Here is a 25,165-nt window from a genome sequence, read left to right as displayed (position 1 = left end):
GATCATGATCTATAGTCATATTTATTAACAATTCTTAAAATATCTTGATAGGAATGTATTATTTAATTTTACGACATTTTCATAATATTTTTTTGTGCGAGTGCCACAAAGTATATATTATATCAGCAGTTGTGACTTAGTACAGTATACAAGAAATTCAGATATGTCACTGTTTTTTTAATTTAAATTTTCAGAGTTGCCGTGTAAACCATGGCTAATACTCCTAAACTCTCCGCGCCAATTTAATATGTACTTAACGCGAAAGAAAATGACTCGCGCTGAGCAAAATGAAAATTGTCATAGTGTATATGTGTGTGCACAGCATCCCCCAATTTACATTTTGTCCCATCTCTCGAAAATCCAAGCTCGAAACACGTAAATTGGCCTGACGTCATCGCGCCGAGAGCGCAGCGCTTTTTCTTTTCGAGACAAATATATACGAATATATAGCTAATATATTACTTTTTATCGTCACGTGAAATATATCAACTCGTACGTCATGCGTTTCACTTGTAAATTTTGTACAAAAAAAGTCGTGCGTCATTGCCAATCTCGATTGCTATTTATCAAATGAAATATTATGTATATTAGCATATAAATAAAATATATTCAGGGAAGAGTAGGACAAGATGGGGTGCGTAATACTTAATGATTATAAAAAATATATATTTATTTTTCAGTTTTTTCTCTAAATTAATGTAATGCAATGTGCGTAATTAAAACCTCACCCTAGGCTTTAGTGAACTAGTAACACGGTTTTTGTGCTTCTGAAAAGGGATGGAAAATATTTTTATAATTTTCTCTACTATCTTAAATACCCATTGACAGTCAATCAAGTGGCCCCTTACTTTTGCACAATACTGGAAATACAATATATACATTACGCAGTAATTAAAGCGTATAAAAAAATTTAAATGTATTCTCCAATATTTATTAAAATCCAAAAAAAAAATTGCGTGATTAGATCTTTTAAGGACAACGTAAAGAAAATTCTAAAAATCATACAAAAAAAATACACACACGTTGCGAAAGAGCAATTAGAATCGAACAACTTAGATATAGAAAGGACCTGGGAACACGAGAAGTGCTCTTCATTTTTACTGCTATTTTTATGGGAGAGAGTACCACAGATTTTTTTTTCATTCCAAATATGAACAGTAGCAAGATAAATCAAATATTTCTTAATGGAATTCCGTAATTTAAAAATCTTTCGACGATTGGAGCTACGGAATTCCACTTTGTCTTAATATCTAAACATCAATTAAGTTCGATATTAAATTTACTATTTACGTATTTTTAAACACAATTCCAAATTCTTATAAATGGTTCTCAACAATTCGTTAAATTTCAACAAAATCACATCTTAATGATTATAATATTTATTTCACTGTAAAACAAGATATTAAAGTATCTTTTATTTCGCAAACTCACCCATTATTTGTCATCAAAAAAATTAAAAATCAATTTCATGGTATCATTGTAGATCCCTTTTGCCCCATGAATTCTAGATTGCCCACTATTTGTTATCGTTTTAATTGACAAACCATCTTCAGCAACTAGCCGAGCGATAATTTTTTTGAGTAATTGTTTTTACGAAATTTGATAGTAATGACTGACTTAATTTCATTTTTTTGCATTATTCGGGGATTCTGTTTCTGAGATTTTAGTTGATTCTTCGGTTTTCTTGCTGATGTAAATTTTATATATCTTAATTGTTTCAATAACCACTTGTATTTGATCCCTTATTCAAAATCTGCTTTGGACAGTTGATACATTGAGCTGACTTCTTTCCTAGTTTTTTGAAATGCTTCCAAATTATGGGATAAAATAATCATATAGAAAATAGTTTAATAATATAAATGATATTAAACGTATTGTAAATAAGGTGAATTAAATAATAACATATAAAATTGTAGTCTGAAATCAGTGTTCATAATTTATACATCGAACACCGTAAAGCACAGAACTTATTTTTCCGAAGGCGGAAGACAAATTGATACATTCAAATAAAGAAAAAGAATTTTTCTAGAAAATCTTCATTTCGAATTGTTCTAAGAATACCACGTGCATTGTACTTTTTACCGGTAATAATTAAGGCAAAAATTTCCCTTTGGTATTACAGGTATTACAATGTAAAATACCGGTGAAACCGATTTTTTTTAATGTTATTGTAAGGAATTATCCTAAGTATTTTATCGGGTATGATATTAACCAAAAAATACACTAGCCGTTTTTTTGGTGCAAATTTAAAAAATTTAATTTAACATGTTTGATATTTTTGTATGATATGCGCGACGTGTTAACATAAAAGAAATTTGATTTATCTCATAAAAATCTGCCGGCCTCTTTTTTATGATAGGGATGGCTGACGAAGTGAAAGCAAGTACAGGTGTTGCATACACGAAATTCTTTTACTATTTATACATTTTTATTATCATGCATATTCAGAGATATTTTTTATCAAAATATTCTACGGAATATGCTTCACTAAATATAAGCAAGTAGTCAGTCTCAATACTTTAATTATTTTTTTTAAGAAAACTTTTTTATTGTAAAATAATGCAATGTTATTTTTCCTAACTAACATAAAATAGGTTGTAATAGACAATATTATTAATATAACTAATAATTAAAGTGTGCTATTGATGTTTTTAGAACACATATGTAGTATAACACAATTTATTTAAAAAATGCAATTAATTTATTTTTTTAAGTAAAAAATTCGCACAAGTTAAGTCAAATTGTTTGGAACTAACTAAAAGGGTTATGCAATATTACGTATTTTTTATTCTATAATATTCTCATTAACATTTTTAGCTCAAGTTACTTTTAACATGAGTAAAAATAAATATACGAAAGATAAATTCTTTGAAAATTAATATTATTGATATATTTTACAATAAATATTAAATATGCAATAAATAAATCACACAGCAATACAAAATCATATAAATCTGTTTTTTTTAATATGTCGTATTTTGAACAAACAGATTAATCAAAAACCTTTTTCAATGTTATTAACTAAAAATATATTGTACTAGACGATATAATTAAAATGTGTTGCCGGATGTTTTTTTTATATCAAGCTTGATTTACCTTTAATTTATTAATGTCAACAAATATGAATCATACAATCTTTTTTTATTGTTATAACAAGCAAAAATTATTACTAATCAAAATTATTAAAACACATACCATAATTTATTTAAAAATGCAAATCAATGATTAAAAAAATATATTTTGTATATGTTGGGCCAAATTATTTAGGACTAAAAGGATTATGCAGTATTTACGTATTTTTTTATTCTATAATATTTACATTTATATACAACTCAAATTTAATTAATATTACTTTTAACATAAAATAAATAATTATGCGAGAGATAAATCTTTCGAAAATTAATTTAATTAAAAATTACCTTAATCGCATAAATATCACATTATGTTTTAAAAAAATATGTGTCATTTTGAATAAGCAGATTTACAATTTTCTATGCACTCCTTTAGCATAAGGTCCTTTCTGATAATCGTAACTGACAAAAAATAATGAGTAATATTGGAATAAATTAGCGAATGGTGTTCTAGTCTCTTTTATAAAAATTTTGGAGGCATCCTAAAGCAGTCGATCGAAGATGACGTCCTTGATTTATTATTCCAAAGTAAAATAATATATTTTCAAAAATATTTTTTTTTATAATTAAGGAAAGTGTTTTAAATAAAATCATTTGTAATTAAAATATATATTGAAACAATAGTTGCTGGGGTATTCGAATGCTTTCGTTTTTTGATCAATAAACATCGTAAATCATGAGATTATTTTTTCTGTCAATTAATTAAAATAATATTAATAATGGCAATATCAGTATTGACTTATTTTTTTCTCGGTAATATCGGTTTTGAAAATTCCATTGTAATTGCATCCTGTTGGTGGCAAATTCTGCTAGATGTTAATATTTTTTAAATTGGAAAACGAGCTTCCCTCGGTACTTTTATATATAATTGTATATAAAGTTACTAAGAAGCAGGCAGATACTTTCCCTATCACTCTTTTTACGTTCATAGTGAAATATAAAGGCGTGTGGACGTGCGTTTCGCACGCCCTTATCTCTCACTCGCTCTCGTTAATTAACACTCGAGCGAGCGAAAGGCAAAGTATATCACCTTCTGCCGGAAAGACGTATTCGCATCAATGCAAGTATTTTATTTTTTCGAATTTTCAAATTAAAAATAATCAGTGAGTACCACTGGCTGCAGTTTAGACAGCACTGTAGCTACTAAAATTGCCAGCGTATATTGCAAGAGTTTTTATTTTTATTTATGCGCGTATCACTTTATTACATTACAAAAATAATACATGAAGTTAAATGGATTAAAATGTAAAATAGATATTTCAATATTAAAATTTATTACCCTGGTGTAATTTTATATATGAATATTTGTATCCCTATTTATCTAAGGACAACGCACCAAAGCAACTAAATCAAGAGCATAACTCACGACTATCGCCCTACTAATATAGCAATGTTATGAATATCTATGAACATACATGAAACTGGAACTTTTCAGGGATTTCTACCTAACATCTGCGAGTTGGGTCGGAACGAGCAACCATCACGTAGCGGCAGTTTGGATGAATCGAGCGCAGAATCTCAGCATAGTAAGCACATGCTTGGCGCCCAACTGGACATGCGTGGAGGTGAGTCAAAAAAAGATTTATATATTCTACGAATTACTTTAATGATATTCTTGAATACCGTCGCTTTATCGCTGCGGGAAAAAACTTTTACGCGTTCACGTTGCGAACGTCACGTCAAGATTAACGGGGTTGTAAACGAGCCGGAAATTGCAGTCAGGAAAGCCTGCTGTGACGAAACGCCGCCGCAATGTCACGTGTTGCGGTCGGGAATGCAAATTGCAAAATTGTCCTTTGAGTCTTTGTAACAGATTGTTTATTAAATATATATAAAGTAATTTGTAATACTTTTAAGAACATCAATCATCGGAAGCCTTGTATATTTAGTAACTATATGTTGCATAAATAATTTAGACAGGCTGTACTAAATATTTATTGAATGATAACGTAACATAATACAACACACATTACTCACAGCTAAACATATGCAATGAGATGGTTCGCTTTCCACATTCGCGACCGCCGAGTTTGATATGCAAAATACATACATATAAATGCCAAATTCACGTATTTACACTAAGCTCCCCGACGTATTGTGTTTTGTGCGAAATTTTCGCAGTGCAAACATTTGCGTGAAATCGAATACGACCGTGAAAAAAAATCGCATACGTCATACTGTATTATATATTATAGATAGTACATATTTGCACTGTATCGTGTTTGCGTGAAATTGTTTTCGGTTAAACGTCGTTAGTTTTGCCTCCACTTTCCAAGTGCGAAGTTTGCCAGATTATTCACGAGCCTCGACTAAATAGCCCAGGATGAGCTAAGAATAAACGACGAGGAAAAGTTGATGAAATAAGAAAAAAATAAGGCTTCTCTGCTTCAAGTAACTTCAAAAGGGGTAAATTTTCGAGAAAATGCTTCGTTTTATCTTTCTCGCTCTCTCTTTTTAGCACTTAAAGGTCAAGAGGAACTTTTGCAATTTCATCATTGTTAAATTATAATGAGAATGGAAAGTGCTGTGCGCTTTGTTGATAACGAAATTTTGAATTAATTTCATGACGTATTAAAATATGCAATTTATAAATTGAAATATTTTACATAGTTCTACCGTTCATAAATTTGCACTCTATTCCAATTGTTATTCAATTATTCATTCTGTATATATATATGCAGGAACTTAAAAACAAGCAACTTAAATCAGTGGCGTGCTAAGAATTTTAAAACAGGGTTGGGTTTAGTTAGGTACAGAAAAATATATATTATATAAAAAAAAAAATTATATATGATGAATTGCACATTTACGTTATTTTTTTATATTTACCATTTCTCTATTTCAACCATACATATGTTTATTTTAAATCTTTCTTTGTAACCTGATAGACATTAGTCCAATCCGTTACAATGGGGTAAGTTAGTCAAACATAATGAATACATACAAATAAGTATTAACAATTTCGCATACGATATTTTTCAGTAGGATTTTATTTTGCAAAGTTATGACACTTTAAATTTTTACATTGGCCGCCATTTTAAAAAAAAAATTATATATTTTTTTCATACGAAACGTATAGAGGGTGCACGGTAGTTTTATGCGATACTAAAAATTTTATTTTTAATCTTTAAAACCAAGCAGTTAAGAGCGTTAACTCTTCTGAAAGTCTCAAAATGGCTTGTATGGGGGTCCGATCGAACTGATACATCGCTTGTTTTGAAGCAAAAATATTTTTTTTTATATTTTATTTGGATGAAGTTTAGGCTTTTAAACGTTTCATGTATAGCGATCTTTTTGTTAAAATTTAAACCTACTAAGTTACGAGTGCTTAAATTTTTATACTTGTCGCCATTTTGCAAAAAATTGACACATTAGATTTTGCTAACAAACATACACAGGGTGCTTAAGAATTCTATACTGTCACAAAAATTCAACTTTAAATATGTATAAATAAGCTCACACTGACCTTAACTATATTGCAAGTCTTATAAGCGTATGTATGGTGGTTCGATCGACTCATAACACTAAACGTGTTTTAAAAAAAAAAAAAATTTTGAATTTTTAATTTTTTTTAACAGTATCGTAAGTATATTTGAAAGCTCTATTACGTATAAAAAATTCAAGTCTATATCTTTAATAGGAACCAAATACGAGCGTTAACTATATGCCGAGTCGCGTAAAATCTCGTTCGGGGTCCCGGTCAATATACCGTTAGACTCGGTTTTAATTAAAAAAAAAAAAATTAAAAATTGTTTTTAAATGCAAACTTAGTTTCTAAACACTTTTTGCATACTACATTTTTAAGTAGGATTTCATTTTGCAAAGTTATGACACTTTAAATTTTTACATTGGCCGCCATTTTAAAAAAAAAATTTATATATTTTTTTCATAAGAAACTTATAGGGGGTAGTTCTATGTGATACTAAAAATTTAATTTTCAATCTTTAAAACCAAACAGTTAAGAGCGTTAACACTTCTGAAAGTCTCAAAATGGCTTGTATGGGGGTCCGATCGAACTGATACATCGCTTGTTTTGAAGCAAAAAAATATTTTTTTTATATTTTATTTGGATGTAGTTTAGGCTTCTAAACGTTTCATGTATAGCAAACTTTTTGTTAAAATTTAAACCTACTGAGTTATGAGTAATTGAATTTTTATACTTGTCGCCATTTTGCAAAAAATTGTCAAGTATAAAATATTTGTGAAAAAATATTGAAACAAGCATTTTTTATTAAAAAAGCAATAACAGATATAAATACCCAATAACATACTATAAATAAATAGTATGATTAAATTAACTGATGATAGTACAATTCAATACATTGAAACTAATTACGTGAATTTTATCGGTTTTTTGAAAGATTTCTTAATTACTTTATCGAATAAATTTGTTCGATTTTGTATTTTTCAAGTAAAACTTTTTCTTTTAATATAAGTCAAATCGTAAAAAGCCTGGCTTCACCATTAGTATTAGAATCTGATGTTTTTATGCGTTTCAAACATGAAACGCCGTAATGTTGCACTTATATAAAGTATAAATCCACGACTTTTAAAATAAATATTGTACATGTTAAATAAAACGCCATAGTTATGTTATATTAGTTAAGATCCTAAAACTCTTATTTTATATTTTTATTCAGAGTTGAACGATTAAAATCAGCCGTTATATTCACTTCAACCGAACCTTTTAAATATCACCATAAATCAGTATAGCATTTGCATCAGAAAATCCTTTTCTGAGAATAGTACCTCAACATTTTTGATAGATTTAGAGAATCCATAAAATATTAAATTTAAAAAATCTTCTATGAAAACAGATTTTGATTATAAATATATCCGAGTAACTATTAATGAAACAATGAGTAATTAAAATTTAATTGCTATGTTTCTAAAGAAATACGTAGAAATAATTTTAAATAAGTCAATGAAAAATAAGCTTTTAATATTGAAAACAATGATTGGAAGCACATTTTTTAAATAATAAAAACCAAGTAAGGTAGTCATTGAAAAGGTCTGTATCTATAATAAGAGCAAATTAAATTAATCGTTCAGTAACTATTTATTATTGAATTTAAAAGCTAGAAAAACTTTGAGAAGGGAATATAGAAATATTTTTATTGTTTTTTTTTATAAATATTAAAACCGTTTTTAAATGGTTTCTGGAAATACTTCAAATCTTCAAAAGTTGCTTACTGTATATATAAACTAAGGTCGTTTACAAAATATTTATGAGAAACACTTCCACTAAAGTTAATGGTTTTCATTTAATAGCCTTTATGAAATTTATTTAATGTAAATAAATAAATTGAACTGTCAATAAAAAAGACTAGGCATTCTGGCTTATTGATATTTTTATTTCCTAATAAAAATGAGTATTCTCATTTTCATTTTTCTGAGAATTTTCAGGAAATTTCGATACATTAAAATATAAATTATGTGGTTATAATAATACAGTATAATATTGTAGATATCGTTGTATATGTATAATATATTCACTGTTTTTATTTTTGTCGTAAATTATTGCTAATATCTGAACATGTAAATTATTCATAGTTAATAAAATAAAAAGACATAGTATTTTTTAATAACTTTTTAAAAAGTCAAATCTACCATCCCTGTTCGTTAATTTGTAGAAACTTTTTGGCCATTAAAATTTATTTTTGTTTTGTGTCAATGTTAGTTTAATAATAAGCACTGTTTTTTTGTTCTTTTATCCTGCCGATTCAAATATTTTGAATTCTTTTTTCATTCATTCGTAAGATGTTGGTTTTCTTACATTACTTACTTTAAGACTGACGGAAATTTTTTTTTTTTTTAACTAAAAATAAATGTTCGATTTCTTTAGTAAACTTAAAGTATTCTAATGATTCTATTTGATTTCATCTGTTTAGTTGCGCAGTTAATGCCAATGTCATCAAAATGGCCATTTCAAAAGTTATAATAGGAAATCGCAACTCGTTCGGACAAAGCTCTAACTAGACACCCACTAGCACGCTCATTAAACACTTGTAATGATCAAAAAATCTATTCTTTTGTATATTTTATGCAATAGACAATGCGTCTACCAGCATAAAAACCATTATGATACAATCCTTTGCATTAACGACCTTTAAAATATGTTCTTTCATCTAGCAAATTTTACTTATTGAAGGCGTAAAAATATTTCGTTGGTCGAATATACAAGCTATGCAATTGGGCAACTGATTTATACATTTTTTTTGTCTTGAATCAAAAAATTTGTAGATGATTTTAAGATTATTTCTTTTTATCTATTATATTGGGTTTTTAGATAACTAGAATAAAGATACAAATCGTAATCAATTTACTGCCATTCAAATTCTCTCTACTTTTATAAGACGTTTTCAGCAAAACACACGTATTTTTAACCCTTATTACTTGGTTGCCTTTTATTTTTCTTCATGCGTTAGTATTTTTTTAATTAATATAAATTATTTGGTTTACTGATTGATGCTAGAACAATAATCTTAACGATTTGAGAAATAATAATTTGTAATGAATTTGTTTAAAAAAATATCAGGAAGTGAATCATGGGTCACTGACATTTAAGTGGTTTAGTATCTGGAACGGACCCACCTTTTCTTATGCAGCGGTTATAAAACATTTAAAAATATTCGCATGAATTAAATTTTTAATTAAAAAGGCCCCATGAAAATCATAATTTTTTTAAAATAAATTAGAAATCTTGATTTGCCATTTTTCTAAAGCAGAAAAACTAGTAGAGACCTATTTTGATTTACAAAGGTTTAATCACTATTTTTTATTTCGTATTTCTAAACATTAAGGAAACTATATTTGTTAACAAGCTCTCAAACGTCTATCCAACCGCATTGTTTTTATTTGATATCACGTTGTTACGAAACCAATTAACGTCGCTCCCAATACGAGCACATAAGGGCGCGTTTCGGTATTTAGCAAAATATTAATAGTTCCTACTACACTACATATTTCCACGCCCGAAACTAAATAATTGCCCTGCAGGGCGTAGCGTAAATTTTAATTAACAATTTCGCGAATTCGCACACACACGCTGTGTACATACATAATAACAAACAACACATCGATATAGAGCAAACAGCTCGTATAATTTACGGCGCCATAACGCGCGCAAAATTGCGTAATTGGTCCCGGGACACGTGGCATTCCCTTTTCCGTCAATGAAAAACTCGCCGGCTCCCGCGGGACCGACGCCAAATTGTCTCGGGCCGTCCCGGGACAGTTGCGCGGAACGAATCGGTCCATAATTGGACGGTGTCAAATTTCTTCTTAGTGTTTTTTTTTCAGTCTCCTTCTCCACTCTAAAGATGTATATTTTTAGAGTCGATTTCTTTTTTGCGAATTTAACTTGTTCATTAACTCGATGCGGAGGTCGGTTTTCTTAAACAGATTGGAAAACTTTTTCGTTTTCATCGATCTGCACTTATGTAACACTCGACGTAATTTATGGATGAATTATAAAAATGGTGGATAAAGTTGGCTTATTAAAAATGTCTGAAAATAAATTTAGATCAGATTTATTGAAACTTTTCCAGACTACTGCCCAATTGCATTATGTAATATTAAAACTATTTTTCATTTTAAAGGTCTATTTGATTGTTTTTTTTAATAATGAATATAATGTCTTTCTAAATTTATGCTTCTTTTTTAACATGCACTCAAAAATGATTATTTTAAGTTTTTGCGATACTATTAATGTGATAAATATGCCTTATGGTATATAGAGACATGCTGAGAAAGGGCAATATCCCAGGGCCCGTTCTCCTTGAGGGTCCCGACTCTTGAAAAATAAAAAAAATTAATCTAAACTAAACTATAGTTCTTTGAAATGTACCTATATACTGATGCATTTCAGGTATAAGTTCCTTTGGCTCTTTTTTATACATATTATACAATAAATAAAAGGAGCGGAATATTGCCTTCAAAAGCACCCACTTTCTAGGTAGTACTTTCACAATAAACATTATCATTCAAAGGGACAGATTGTAGTTTTTGACGCGGCTCCGTTTGTGTTAAAAATTGTTTGCAAATTATTGTTGACTTAACTGCTTTTTGGACGTTCAAAAAATGTTAGAGATTAGAGGAAATATTTAACGAATATAAATTAGTAGCAGTAAATTCAGATATTCAATCTGAAAATTCAGATCCTAAGAAAGAAGCAAAAAAAATAACGAAAAATCAAAAACTTTTTTATAGTTTGTATTATCCGTAATTTGGCAATTGGATTTAATACAGCTGAATAAATAAATAATACGTTCAGTTTCATGTAGTTATTCCTGAAAGAAAATCTAGAAAAAACTAGTCTCGAATCTATCCAGAAAATATTTTTTAAAATATGTCATTTTAGTAAAATTATATCAGAATACATTTTCACAAATTATCTGAAAAGTGTCCGTAAACTTATACGCTCTCAACTTTTTTATATGTGGCAAAACCTAACCTAACCTAATCTAATAAAAGTTAAAAACTAATTATAGTTTTAGTACTTTTTAAGTCCAAAATACAAACTAAGCCAACCCATCTCTCAGAGAAAAATAAGCAGAATAATAAGTACAGACAAATATTGCCTCTCACATATTGTTTCATAGATGGATATTATACTATGTTTTAACAATATAATAACTATTCTTACATATATTATTATGGACTTAACCGAATTTTGCTTCATAGGAGCTAAAAATTCACGTCAAAAGCAATAAAATCGATTTTACTGCTTTTGTCGTGATTTTTTGTCTTCTGAGAAGAGATAATTGTTTTTTGCACTCTCCTATTAGTCAAAATTTGCTTTAGTTGTGCTTCATAGGCGCTAATATGCTGCTTTAAAAGGTCTTTAAAACTCAATTTGACAGTTGCGAAACGTCCATTTGCTGTTCAAACCCAAACCTAACCTTAAGAACGTTCTTCAACCAATAGTTTTAGATTATGTCAAGTTAAAAATACAAATTAAGTTAACTCATTTCTCAGGGGAAATAAGCGGAAAAATAAATACAGACAGATATCGCATCTCACATATTGCTCCATAGTTGGTCTACATTTCGATATTACACTATGTTTTAAAAATATTATAGCTATCCTTACCGATATAACTATGTACTTCTAATATAAGAGGACTGATCAAAATAAATTCAAACCGAATTTTGGTCAATAGGAGAGCGCAAAAACAATTATCACTTCTCAGAAGGCAAAAATTCACGGCAAAAGCAATAAAATCGTGTCGGCGCCGTCACAGTGGGAACGCTCGGTAACGAGCGTTCCCACTGCGACGGCGTCGGCACGATTTTATTGCTTTTGACGTGGATTTTTGACTTCTGAGAAGGGGTAATTGTTTTTTGCGCTCTTCTATTGGTCAAAATTTGGTTTATATGTGCTTTATTTAATTCTCACTCATATTATCGAAATAAAAAGTCTTAATATAAACGCTTGATAATCGAGCGTTTTCAACAAGTTTACTATATGGCAACACTGAGCAGCTTAGAAAACACAACTAATTATCAAATAAATATTAGGAATGGATATTTTTAATGCATAATTAAAATATTTCAGAAAATATGTCGGAATGGTGGCTATTTTTTATATTTATTTGTAGCAAAGAAAGGGTTAACTTATACCTATTATTATTTATTGACATTTATTTGCTTTTGACGTGGATTTTTGACTTCTGAGAAAGGATAATTGTTTTTTGCGCTCTCATATTGGGCAAAATTTGGTTTAGATGTGCTTTATTTGATTCTCACTCGTAATATTGTTATACCATTTTTAAAATAAACGCTTGATAATCAAGCGTTTTCATCGCAATGGCACGATTTTATTGCTTTTGAGCTGGACTGGAAGTTCACTATATGGCAACACTGAGCAGTAAATAAAACACGACTAATTATCATGTAAATATTTTGAGTAGATCTTTTTAATGATTTTTACTGCTCAATTAAAATATTTCGCATAAAATATAATTTCAGAAAAGATGTCGCAACGGTGGCTAATTATTATTATTATTTATAGCATAGAAAAGAACTCGTACCTATTATTATTTATTCAAGAAATTATATTAAGATTTTAAAAAAATTATAAAATGCCATTTTTGTCATGAGGTCCGGAATCATTGTTTTTCGAGGGCCCGGTTTGCTCTCAGCTGCTAATATAACAAATACCATGGACATTACCATTATTTTTATGTGTTCTATTTAATTTTTCTATGCCTCAAAGAAAAACTCTTTTTAATGGTTTAGCTAGGTTTAAAAAAATATAGCCGATTATATCAAGCACGGATAATTGATGAAACTTTGTTTCTTTAAATGATTCGAAGCTTCATTTTGTGTTCAACCATTGCGCAGATTCTTTGTGTTATCGTAAACTATACACATTTACTTATATTTAACAAAACAGTGAAAAATTGTTTTATTAGGGATTATGTTCATGCGCCACCTATTTCTTAAGTTGTTTATTTGTTTTAATTGGCCCAGAACTGTTGTATTACTAACGCCTATTTTTATGCAAGCTTTTAAATTCCTTATAATTTAATTAACGCCAATATTTGGTTAGTTTTTAAGTCATTCATAAATTACTCCTTTATTTGTAGAGTTAGAAACAGCTCTCGGATGATATTCTAAGAAATACTATATAGTTATAGTGACCAAATATCCACTGTACTAAACGTGTTTACGTTACATCCATAAGCTGTTAACGCGTGCTTAATATAATAATACAAAAATAAGCTGTGTCTATTGTCGTAAAGCTTCTTTCAGCCCCGATATTATTAAACAATTTTAGTTATCTAACCCTTATTTACTGCGGCGATCGCACTTTACGATATCAGTAAAAATACGCCTATGCCTTTTCTCTTTCTCTCCTTTTCGCCCGAGTCCGACCATCATTGCAGACGGAGCAGATTCCTGCTTTATCTGCCTCTTTTATGTACCATTCGAGTTTTGTTGCGATAAGTTTATGTGTGCAGGGCTAATTTCGAGGGTGGGAACTCGCCGAGTGGCCGCCGCGCGATAAAACTCCTCTCTTGGCTTCGGTAAAAGAAAAAGGGTTTCAATTTAGAATGGAATTTGGCTGTTTTCTTCTTCTCCTTTTTTTAAGGGCGTCCCGTATCAAGATCTTGCAAAGGTAGCACGAGAAGAACTTTAAGAAGCAATTTGTATTTTTCCATCGAGTTTTATTATTTTATTAACAACTTTTTTATTATTTATTAAGAAACATACAAATTGATTATTCAGCTTATTCATACCAAGATTTACATTTTTTAAAATACGGGTATCGTAAATGGACTTGATCTTATTCTAGAGCTTCTTTATAACCTTTGTAATGCTGGATATGTTTTATTATTTGAGATTAGTTATCGAATCATAAACAATATTAAGTTTAATAATCGTAGATATTTATTAATGCATGCAAATGTTTGACTTAAATTGCTGAAAGAATAATGTTCTTTTCTGTAATAGATAGAAGAAGAATTTCTGAAAATGATTATATTTATTCGCGACACATTCTAGACTTATTCCAGATATGTCGTGTAATATTTTTCTCGAAACACAGAATCAATGCCAATATTAATTAAAATGCTACTTAATTGAAATCGAAATCTATTTTATAAAAAATATGTTTATATTTTAAATTAAATTCTGTAGAAATTACAAATGTATTTTCTCCTAAGAAAATATTTTTTCTATCAAGTGTTTTTATTCCCGTTGTTAAAAATTACCTATAAATAACAATTAAAATTAATAATAATAGCAGTTAAAAATATAAGTGAAACCTAGTATAAACCAGATCCGAATTTTAACAGAAAGTTGATAATCCCTGCCGTCTCACTCACACGGAACTCGAGGTCATGCGATATCGATGAGTGCGGACAATGTTGCTGGGAGTATAATCGCAGATTTTTTGGGGATAGTGCTAATAGGGGTAGTGTTATTCGGGGGTCTACTGTATTTCATTATATGAGATGCATTTTTCTGGAAATGCCCTTTCCCCTAAATAACATCTTTAAATTCTGTATGCACAAAAGTGTCACATTCTCTTTGAACTATGATTTAGTAAATACGTAGAAAAAAAAACATCAAAGAAAGTTATATATATATATATATACAGTATCGCATAACGTGACCTTTGACAGTTTTTCAAAGTTTGTCAAAACAGAAATATCGCCGCTTTATTGCCGCAGTTTCGATTCGCGCGTTGAGATTATCAATCAGAGCGTAAAAAAACAACAACAACAAAAATAATCTCAATGGCCACACAGGGATAAAAGAATGTACCTAAAATAAAATAAAACGATTGACCTCCATTTGCAGGCAGAGAAGAGCTTTCGTTTGTCGACTTTGTGGCCTTCCGTTTCGGTGCCCAATAAAAAAAACAATTTGAAAAATTCCTATCGAATTTTCGACATGTATATTCGGGTTTTCGGACCTTATCGGATGGCGGAATTATTGCGGGTCCACGTTTTACATTTATGAAGTTAAGGGCTGGACTCGGACTTAATTTACTACACGATGGTCTATACATTGCTGTATTATTCAAATTAATTTATTTGTATTCTTATATACGAGGGGAGTTGAATTTTTGTGACAGTATAGAATTCTTAAGCACCCTATGTATGTTTGTTAGCAAAATCGAATGTGTCAATTTTTAGCAAAATGGCGACAAGTATAAAATTTTAAGCACTCGTAACTCAGTAGGTTTAAATTTTAACGAAAATATTGCTACACACGAAACGTTTAAAAGCCTAAACTACATCCAAATAAAATATAAAAAAATAGATTTTTGCTTCAAAACAAGCGATGTATCAGTTCGATCGGACCCCCATACGAGCCCTTTTGAGACTTTCAGAAGAATTAACGCTCTTAACTGCTTGGTTTTAAAGATTTAAAATTAAATTTTTAGTATCGTATAGAACTACCGTGCACCCCCTATACGTTTTGTATGAAAAAAATATATAAAATTCTTTTACAAAATGGCGGCCAATGTAAAAATTAAAAGTGTCATAGCTTTGCAAAATGAAATCGTACTGAAAAATGTCGTATACAAAAAGTGTTTAGAAACTTAATTTAAATTTAAAAAAAATTTTTAATATTTTTTTTAATAAAAAACGAGTCTTACGGTATATTGACCGGGCCCCCGAACGAGCTTTTGCGCGACTTGGCATATAGTTAACGCTCGAATTTGATTCCTTTTAAAGATATAGACTTGAATTTTTAATACGAAATAGTGCTTTCAAATATACTCACGATACCGTTTAAAAAAATTTAAAATTAAGATAAAAGTTTTTTTTTCCAAAACACGTTTAGTGTTATGAGTCGATCGACCCACCATACATACGCTTATAAGACTTGCAATATAGTTAAGGTCAGTGTGAGCTTATTTATACATATTTAAAATTGAATTTTTGTGACTATATAGAATTCTTAAGCACCCTGTGTATGTTTGTTAGCAAAATCTAATGTGTTAATTTTTTGCAAAATGGCGACAAGTATAAAAATTTAAGCACTCGTAACTTAGTAGTTTTAAATTTTAACGAAAAGATTGCTATACATGAAACGTTTAAATGCCTAAACTACATCCAAATAAAATATAAAAAAAATAGGTTTTTGCTTCAAAACAAGCGATGTATTAGTTCGTGCGGACCCCCATACGAGTCATTTTGAGACTTTCAGAAAAGTTAACGCTCTTAACTGCTTGGTTTTAAAAATGTTTAATATCATATAGAAATGATTAATGTTGTTACAGCTAGATGGCAAAATTATCTACGCACAGTAATAAAACGTGTAAAAACAAAACAAAGAAGCAGTCGTTACAAGATGACAGCGCCTCTCAATGAGTGTCGCAGTCGAGCGATATTTTGCACAACATTGATAAGATTGCTAATAATTGACCATTGTCTTCTGGTCTCGTAGCGTCTGAATACTGACTTTAAGATATTACTAAAAACAATGCATGTTCTAGTACAATCTTTCCTCATATAGCCCAGACCTTGCTTCTAAAGACTCATTTTTATTTATTCACATTAAGCATCAAAAATAATTTTACGCTTCTGGTTTAAAACGTCTTGAAAATTTGATTAAATAAATCGTATTATGTTATATATTATACAATAGACTCAGAGGTCAAAATAATAAATTGTAATACAACTTAAGAACTCACTGTAGATAGTGAATATTGATTTTTACTAATATGTTATATGCATGTAATAAATCCGGCCCTGTATTCGTTCATCGATAGGAGCCCGGTAAGATTTTTGGCGTGCAAATATTTATTGAGCGCCATAAAGAAATTTAATAAACATAGTCTGGACCGAGGTCAGCCATATTGAAGCATGCTTATGTGTGTGTAGGGTTTTCAAAAATAATCCCTAACTGACCTCAAAATTACCCGAAAGGTATGGTCGAAAGCACTCCCCCGGTCGTTTCTTATTATTAAACTCAAATCCTGTTGTTCTCGACCGGAGTGCGTCGTTTCAATAAATTTATTTTTACAAAAAAAAAAGACTGGTAATATAGTCTGGGAGAAAAGGTTTCGTTTCAGAATATGCGTTTTATACGAGAATTTAAAATGTAGCCGTCTTTACTGCTTAGTGCGACGAGGACTTTTCTATTAGTACTATGAGTACAGTATATTTATAAAATCACAACAACCATAAAAATCGTAAAAAATATAACTCAAAGTTTGTTTGTCTCTCTAAAAACTTTTACAAATAGTTTTACTATCGATGTTTATTTTTTATAAAATACTACGTATATTTTGTATTAAGTTTCGGGCTTTTCGAACAGTTTCGTAAATTTTCAGCTTTTCTATTTATTTATTATTTCGAAACATGTAACAAATAACTAGCGCTAATCAGAGAAAAAGTAAATAAAATGTTAGTTTTAGGCAGTTATTTTACTCTATTCACCAGATAATGGACGACACAAAAGCTAGCAGTAATTTAATTTATAATAGGACGATATAAAAGCTAGTGGTAATTAAAAGATCACAGCTAAGAATATTGAATAAAAAATATACATAAATTTATTTAACCAATTAGTACAAAAAATCAATTAATTACATATAAAAATAATTATTGCTTATTATTAATTATTTTATTGTTAGGCTTTTTAACCTTCATAAAATATACATAAAACAATGCTGTGTGAATTACTGATCAGTAAATGTGTCAAAATAAAAATGCCTAATTTATTATTACATGTTTTGAACGTCATTACAGCTTTTTTAAATCAGAAAAATTAAGATCAGTTGCGGTTAAATTAAATTAGCAAAATTTATGGAACATTTTAAATATATGATTTTATCAAATTTATTGTATCATTTATACAATAGATAATAATGTGTCAAACGAATTTGATATACATAAAAATCGGATCCCATCGGTTTTTTTTGTACGGATTTGCATATTTATTAAGAAAATAAATTAATTTATATTATGAATAAAATCTTTGCATCATAAAACAACAAATAAAAACGTAAATCTTACTTCTCAAAAATTTGCGACGCACGTAAAACGATAGTAAAGCCTTTCCAACATTTTGTTTTGTTCGACGAATTTCGGTCAAAATATACACGGCCGATGAAAATTTTATTCGCTAATGTTTTTCAAATGAATTAAAGTATTTTTTTGTTAAAAAAGCGTCCCATTGTCTCGCATTTCGAAACAAAATCAGTGGAGAAAAATTGACTATATATGTTGCTCAAGTAAACAAATTGTTTCATTCTAAGATTGTTTTCAAATTTCATTATTTTATTAAATAAACGAATATTAATATACAAAATCGGGTGAATAATTAAAATATTCGAGTAGCGCAAATAATCCCTCGAGGTTGGTAGCGCTATATGCTATGAAAAAATTTAAATCCATCAAAACTGTGCAATGAAATGCTGTTGGTTGTGAAAAGATTCTGCGCCACACTTCAAAGCAAGAATATGTTTTATTTCAAGAATTCTATTGTATCATAGCGATTTTTCATTTTTAAATATGTAACAACAATGCAAATTTGCATTGTCAAGTCCAAAGTACAGACAGATGTCGCGTCTCGCATATTGCTCCATAGTTTGTCTGCACTTCGATATTACATTATGTTTTAAAAAGATGATAGCTATCCTCACCGATATTGCTACAGACTTCTGATATGAGAGTGTTGATCAAAGTACATTCAAACCGAATTTTGGTCAATAGGAGGGCGCAAAAACAATTATCACTTCTCAGAAGTCAAAAATTCACGTCAAAAGCAATAAAATCGTGTCGGAGTCGTCGCAGTGGGAACGCTCGGTAACGAGCGTTCCCACTGCGACGGCGACGGCACGATTTTATTGCTTTTGACGTGAATTTTTGACTTCTGAGAAGGGATAATTGTTTTTTGCGCTCTTCTATTGGGCAAAATTTGGTTTAGATGTACTTTATTCGATTCTCACTCGTAATATTGTTATAAAATTTTTAATACAAACGCTTGATAATCAAGCGTTTTCACCGCAATGGCATGATTTTATTGCTTTTGAGCTGGACTGGAAGTTCACTATATGGCAACACTGAGCAGTTTCTACTGCTACGGCGACGGCGCGATTTTATTGCTTTTGACGTGAATTTTTGACTTCTGAGAAGGGATAATTGTTTTTTGCGCTCTCCTATTGGTCAAAATTCGGTTTAGATATGCTTCCTTTATTCGATTTTCACTTATTTTAAATCGTAATATTGTTATAAAAAGTCTTAATATGCACGCTAGATCCCACTTAGATGGCGACGGCACGATTTTTTTGCTTTTGACGTGGATTTTTGACTTCTGAAATAATATAATTGTTTTTTGCGCTCCCTATTAGACGTAATATTTTTATAAAAGTCATAATTTAAACGGTACATAACCGAGCGTTTTCACTGCGACGGCACAGTTTTATTGCTTTCGACGTAGATTCTAAACAGGGAGAATTTGAATTTAAATTTGGCAAGAAATGCAATTTTATTAATCTTAATTAAATTAAAATATTAAAGAAACTAACACTGACTGGCCTACTTCCCCCCCCCCCACCTTCAGGAAAAATTCATTTCCTGTATACGCTTTAATAAAGGACGAATACGTGATTCACGTAGAGATTTGATCACATGACTTGCATTGATCCTCGCATTTTGCTCGGACTTTTGTTTTTTATCCAAGTGCCTTTGAATCTGTTTATGTTTATTTTTTAATAATTTTGCACAAATACGCAATCGTTTATTTTAGGCTTAGAAAGTTCAAGCTTATTAAACAAATCAAAAGGTCTAAAAATTTTAACAGATATTTTTATTTTTATTCATTATTATTTGTGTGGCTATCGGAACGCAACTATAATGGTTTTGTTTGAAGTGGGCCACCCGGCAGATTCGTGCTTAATTAAAGAGGCGTAAATTAGCGAGGCTAAATTTAACGATACGATTTAATTGGTCTTAAAATATTATTCGTGTAAGCTTCTGTGAGAGAATTTATAAAATTGCACTTTCGACATTTGCTCACTTGCATATTTTACATACACTCGTACATTTCGAATGACAACAACATCAGTTCTTTCAGGACTGCCTGCTACTACTTTTTTGTTTCCATTGGACTTTTTCGCATTCGACACTGCCCTCCGAAACTGACACCTAATATACATATACGTCTTGTACTATTAAATATTTATTGAATATATATGCTGTTGTCTCACCGGTTAATAAAGAGTCACACTACTAATTTTTTAGAATCCCAATCTAAGCATATGTTACCATTTTTTTCTAATTAGAAATTAGCTGGTATTCGAAAGTAAGAAATGAAAAAAATACTATTTGTGTTATTTCATTAAAAACTTTGCATAAAACAAAATCATTAGTAGCATAACAGCTGCTTGTTACAAATTTAAGTAAAACTTTTTTTATTAATTTAATTTTTAAAGTTCCAGCTTTAACGTTTGACTTTTTTATTTTTCGCACCGCAATAAAAGTTTTACGTTTATATCTGCATCCATAAAAAAATAAACTTTCTCGAATGTATGTAATTTGGCTCGTTCAAGATCAACCATTCCCGTATAGTGCCATTAAGGAGTACCCTACATGAATATTGCAGACATTTAGTGTCGTTACACTTATTTCAGTTATGACGAAACTTCCACGCTGTCTAATGCTCGACTTAATTATTTTTTCAGACCCATTCAGAACGATCTCTGGAAGACGCTTGGCTGGACGTCCAACCGGCACCCTTATTTACTCCGGACGGAGACAGCTTCCTGCTATTAGCGGAAATCAGGGAAGGAGACGCGGATCGGTTCACGCATATCAAGCACGTAACCATAACTCAGCAGAGGATGTCCGTGCTAAGTCACGGCCGGTACGAGGTCATCAAGATCCTGGCCTGGGACACATACAACCACCTTGTCTATTATTTAGGTGAGTGCGTCCAAACTATGAGGTTGATTGCTTCGCCCCAAATTGGGTAACTCTCAACTGCCGGGGGAACTATGAACATTAATTAGACCTGGCAAACAATAACTTCCGACTGGGAAGCGATTAGATTAGCGCTTCAAGGATATTAAGCGACTTATTGTCCCCATTGTAGTTCATCCGTAGTAACTATGCTTTCAACGAATTTCAATTATTTGGGAGGAAAGGGATGGATTGTTATACTATGTATGTAAGAACACGTCGGTTTGGCGAAGCGCATGGGGATGCGTTACCACTGCACGCCTGAGATACAATACAATAGACGTGCAAACTTCAACATGTTCTACTAAACACGAAACTTCAATTGTTATCGGTGTACAATTCTCATGAATGGGAAACTAAAAGGCATGTTTTTGTTATCTTGTAATTGTACCGAATAGTAGGTACCACTTAAGTTTTATCAATTTAAATCTAGTCTATTCCTTTAATTTATATTTTCTAATTAGTTAATGATACGTTTTTATTAAATAAAAACTAATTTTATTTTATTAAAAAAATTCATCTGTTTTTCAGAAATAATAGGCAAAAACATTTTTTTATATATCGATGGTACAACTTTTCTTCGGCTTGTAATTAATGATGCAAAAATATTTTTAGAAGCAACAGTACGATAGAATATTAGACTTGAAACATATGTGCACACTTTCAAAAAAAATTATTGCATCATTAAGTCCTAACTAGAGTCTCCAATTACTCGAACCATCAACTACTCGAGTATCGAATATTAGAATTTTAAAATACTCGAGTACTCGAGTACTTTCGAGTATTTACCAAATGTACCAAAATAGCTATTATTCAAATTCGTGCACATATAAATAAATAAATAAAATACTTAGTATGTTAATTTTTACAATTATTTTAACTTCACGAACATACTTTTTAAAAACAATAATGCAAAAAGTGTCTCGAATTTAATATTACTGCTAACCTTTGGTTTTATTATTCCCGTTATGGAAAAAACCCTTTCCGTTGCTGTTGATGTTGGTCTTATTGTCATTAACGCGTTGGATAAGGCTTCTAATTTATATCTGTTCGCTTTTTATAGATATAAAATTTTTTGAACTCTCTTTTTATGTTCTCTTCTTTCATTCCCTTCTCTGCTTTTCTCTTATTTCCTTCGACTATTGACAAAATAGTATTTTGTAATTCTTCTTGAATAGATTTTTTTTCTTACCAATATACAATATTCTGCTCCTTCTGATTATTGCGAAGAATTTAAATCTATATCCTTCAAAGATGTATTTGGGTGAATCCCTTTCACTCTAGAGCTAAACGGTTCGCAAAGAACTAACTTTACTTTAAATGCCTTTAAAACACACAATTGTTTTGATTTATATTTTAAGCTGAGGGATCAGTATAAACAATTGACAACACTTTACGCTACAACTGCATAGTCATAAAACCTAAAAAAAATTTTGTTGATATTTCATATTGTTCATTGCCATAAATTAAATAAGTCGGGACTGTCGAACAGAAAACACAAAAGAAATTTCTCCGTCGTACCCACTAACATAGCCGACGACCGGAACTATACAACTATGAAACTATGAAAAAATTATACCTGATAGTAACCGCTCTAACTCGGGATAAACGCCAAATAAAAACAAGACGGTAACCTTTACCGGACCGAGTTAAAGTTATTTTTGTTTCTGAAATATTTCAAATTTTTTTAATTTCGAGTATTAATCGAGTAATTTTCAATATACTCGATTATCAAGTACTTGAAAAATAGACAAAAATACTCGAGTATCGAGTACTCGATTACTCGAATTGGAGACTCTAGTCCTAACTAAAGAAAAGTGGATATACAACATCTGATCCATCGATGTTGAAAAAATGTTATTATCTATTATTTTATTTAAAAAAAGTATGTATCATATTTTGTAAAAAAAATAAAACTAGATTTTATTAAATAAAAACGTAAGGAATAAACTAGATTATAATTGGTTAAACTTAAGTGGTATCTTAACAAAGATTACCTACACAAATATTGTCACATTAATCTTAAATTCTAATTTAATAGAAAAAAATTATAATATTGACAATGCATCATAATATAATATATTGCTTATAGAATGTCTAAATAACATAAAAAAATATGAAACAATCGTGAACTAAAAATAAATAAACCATAATAATTTTATAAAAAAAAATAAAACAACTATAATAAGACATAAATAAGAGCTTGACAAAAATTTAGTAATTTCCCATGGTTTGATGAGCATCTCAATAATGTAATTAAGCATATTAAAATTTGTCATCACAAATGGCTAGAACCTATTATTATCTTGACCAAAAAAAAATCTAGCTAGAAATGCTGTAACTGCTTATCAAAGTTATACAATAATAACACGTTTAATGATACTAATAATAATAAATTTAAAATTTGGAAAAATAATAAAACAAATGTCAAAAATACTGTAGAAAATAAAAATAGAAAAAATGTTATTCTAAGTACTAAATTTAACTTCAGATCAAAAAAATTATCTGATGAATTTAATAAGCATATTATCTTAATTGTAACATTTTTATCAGATCAAATACAAGCTAACCTATCAAAAATATGGCTCAAATTAATAGATCTATTTTAAATTGAAGCCTATATAGAGATATCGACTCAGAAGTAGAAGAATAAGACAGGATTCAAAAAAGTTTAAGAAATATATGAAAGGCGTGGAAACAAGGCGTGTGGGTTCCACACGCACTAAGCGACGAGAACAAGGCGACGCGCCTGCCTCATACTGCAAGAATCACGCGACAAAAAATGAATGCTCTCGGATGGAAAACTGTTGCTCACAATCCATATTCTCCGCTTTAGCACCATCAGATTATCATTTATTTAATGTTAAAAAAATAATAGTGTCTGTGAAATTAAAACATTTCTTTCTGAATGTTTTAATTTACAGCCTTGTCTGATAGATAGAAGAATAATTATTATTTTTTCTATATAAATCTCGGATTTTCTAATATAGTGTGAACGAGCGATAACACGATTTTTATCACATTTCAGGAACGCAAGAGAAAAAACCCGGACAGCAGCACTTATACGTAGTCAGAGATCCTGTAAACGAAGATCCTCGCAGATCAGAGCCCACATGTATAACCTGTGATACGCATATAGGACTCGGAGCTGGTTCCACCCCTCAAGCAAAATTAATATATTCGAATTGCACCCACTTCGATGCTCTGATTTCGCCGATGACTCCACGAGCTGGTAGTGGTTTTTATGCTCTACAATGTCAAGGACCTGGACCAGGATTAGGTGTCGTTCACAATGCTAAAACTCACGTAATGAAGAAAGTTTTATGGGACTCGAGAGGGGCGGCGGCAGCTAATCGTTTGAGGGATCTAGCATTACCGACCAGAAGATCGTTCGAAGTGCCACTTCCAGGTGGATGCAAAGCCAGGGTGCAGCTGCTCTTGCCGCCCAGCTGGAGGGAGGAACTTCGTGATGCCGCTTTTCCGGTCCTCGTTAAAGTGTAAGTCTTATTATATTAAAAGTAATATTAACTCTAAATCATGTATGCTATGAAACTGATGATGACTTAGCTCTTTCTACTATAGTTGGGCTAGTAAGGATTTCCCT

At 30.3% G+C, this 25,165-nt stretch overlaps 1 protein-coding gene across 2 annotated transcripts in view; it reads left to right on the top strand.

Annotated features, from left to right (window-relative positions):
* The window catches only part of LOC148230376 (inactive dipeptidyl peptidase 10), a 248,086-nt gene that overhangs the window by 213,411 nt on the left and 9,510 nt on the right, over nucleotides 1-25,165 (top strand). For both annotated transcript variants that reach the window (XM_088195085.1, XM_088195084.1), the window contains 3 exons: nucleotides 4,567-4,696; nucleotides 21,285-21,525; nucleotides 24,590-25,058. In XM_088195085.1, the coding sequence (XP_088051211.1) occupies nucleotides 4,567-4,696; nucleotides 21,285-21,525; nucleotides 24,590-25,058 (840 nt within the window). The remainder of the gene's footprint in view (nucleotides 1-4,566; nucleotides 4,697-21,284; nucleotides 21,526-24,589; nucleotides 25,059-25,165) is intronic.

This window comes from Plectrocnemia conspersa, unplaced genomic scaffold (assembly GCF_051122295.1).
Source record: "Plectrocnemia conspersa isolate PC_06_02 unplaced genomic scaffold, ASM5112229v1 ptg000010l, whole genome shotgun sequence".
Lineage (NCBI taxonomy): Eukaryota > Metazoa > Arthropoda > Insecta > Trichoptera > Polycentropodidae > Plectrocnemia > Plectrocnemia conspersa.
This window is presented reverse-complemented; position numbering and strand designations above follow the sequence as displayed.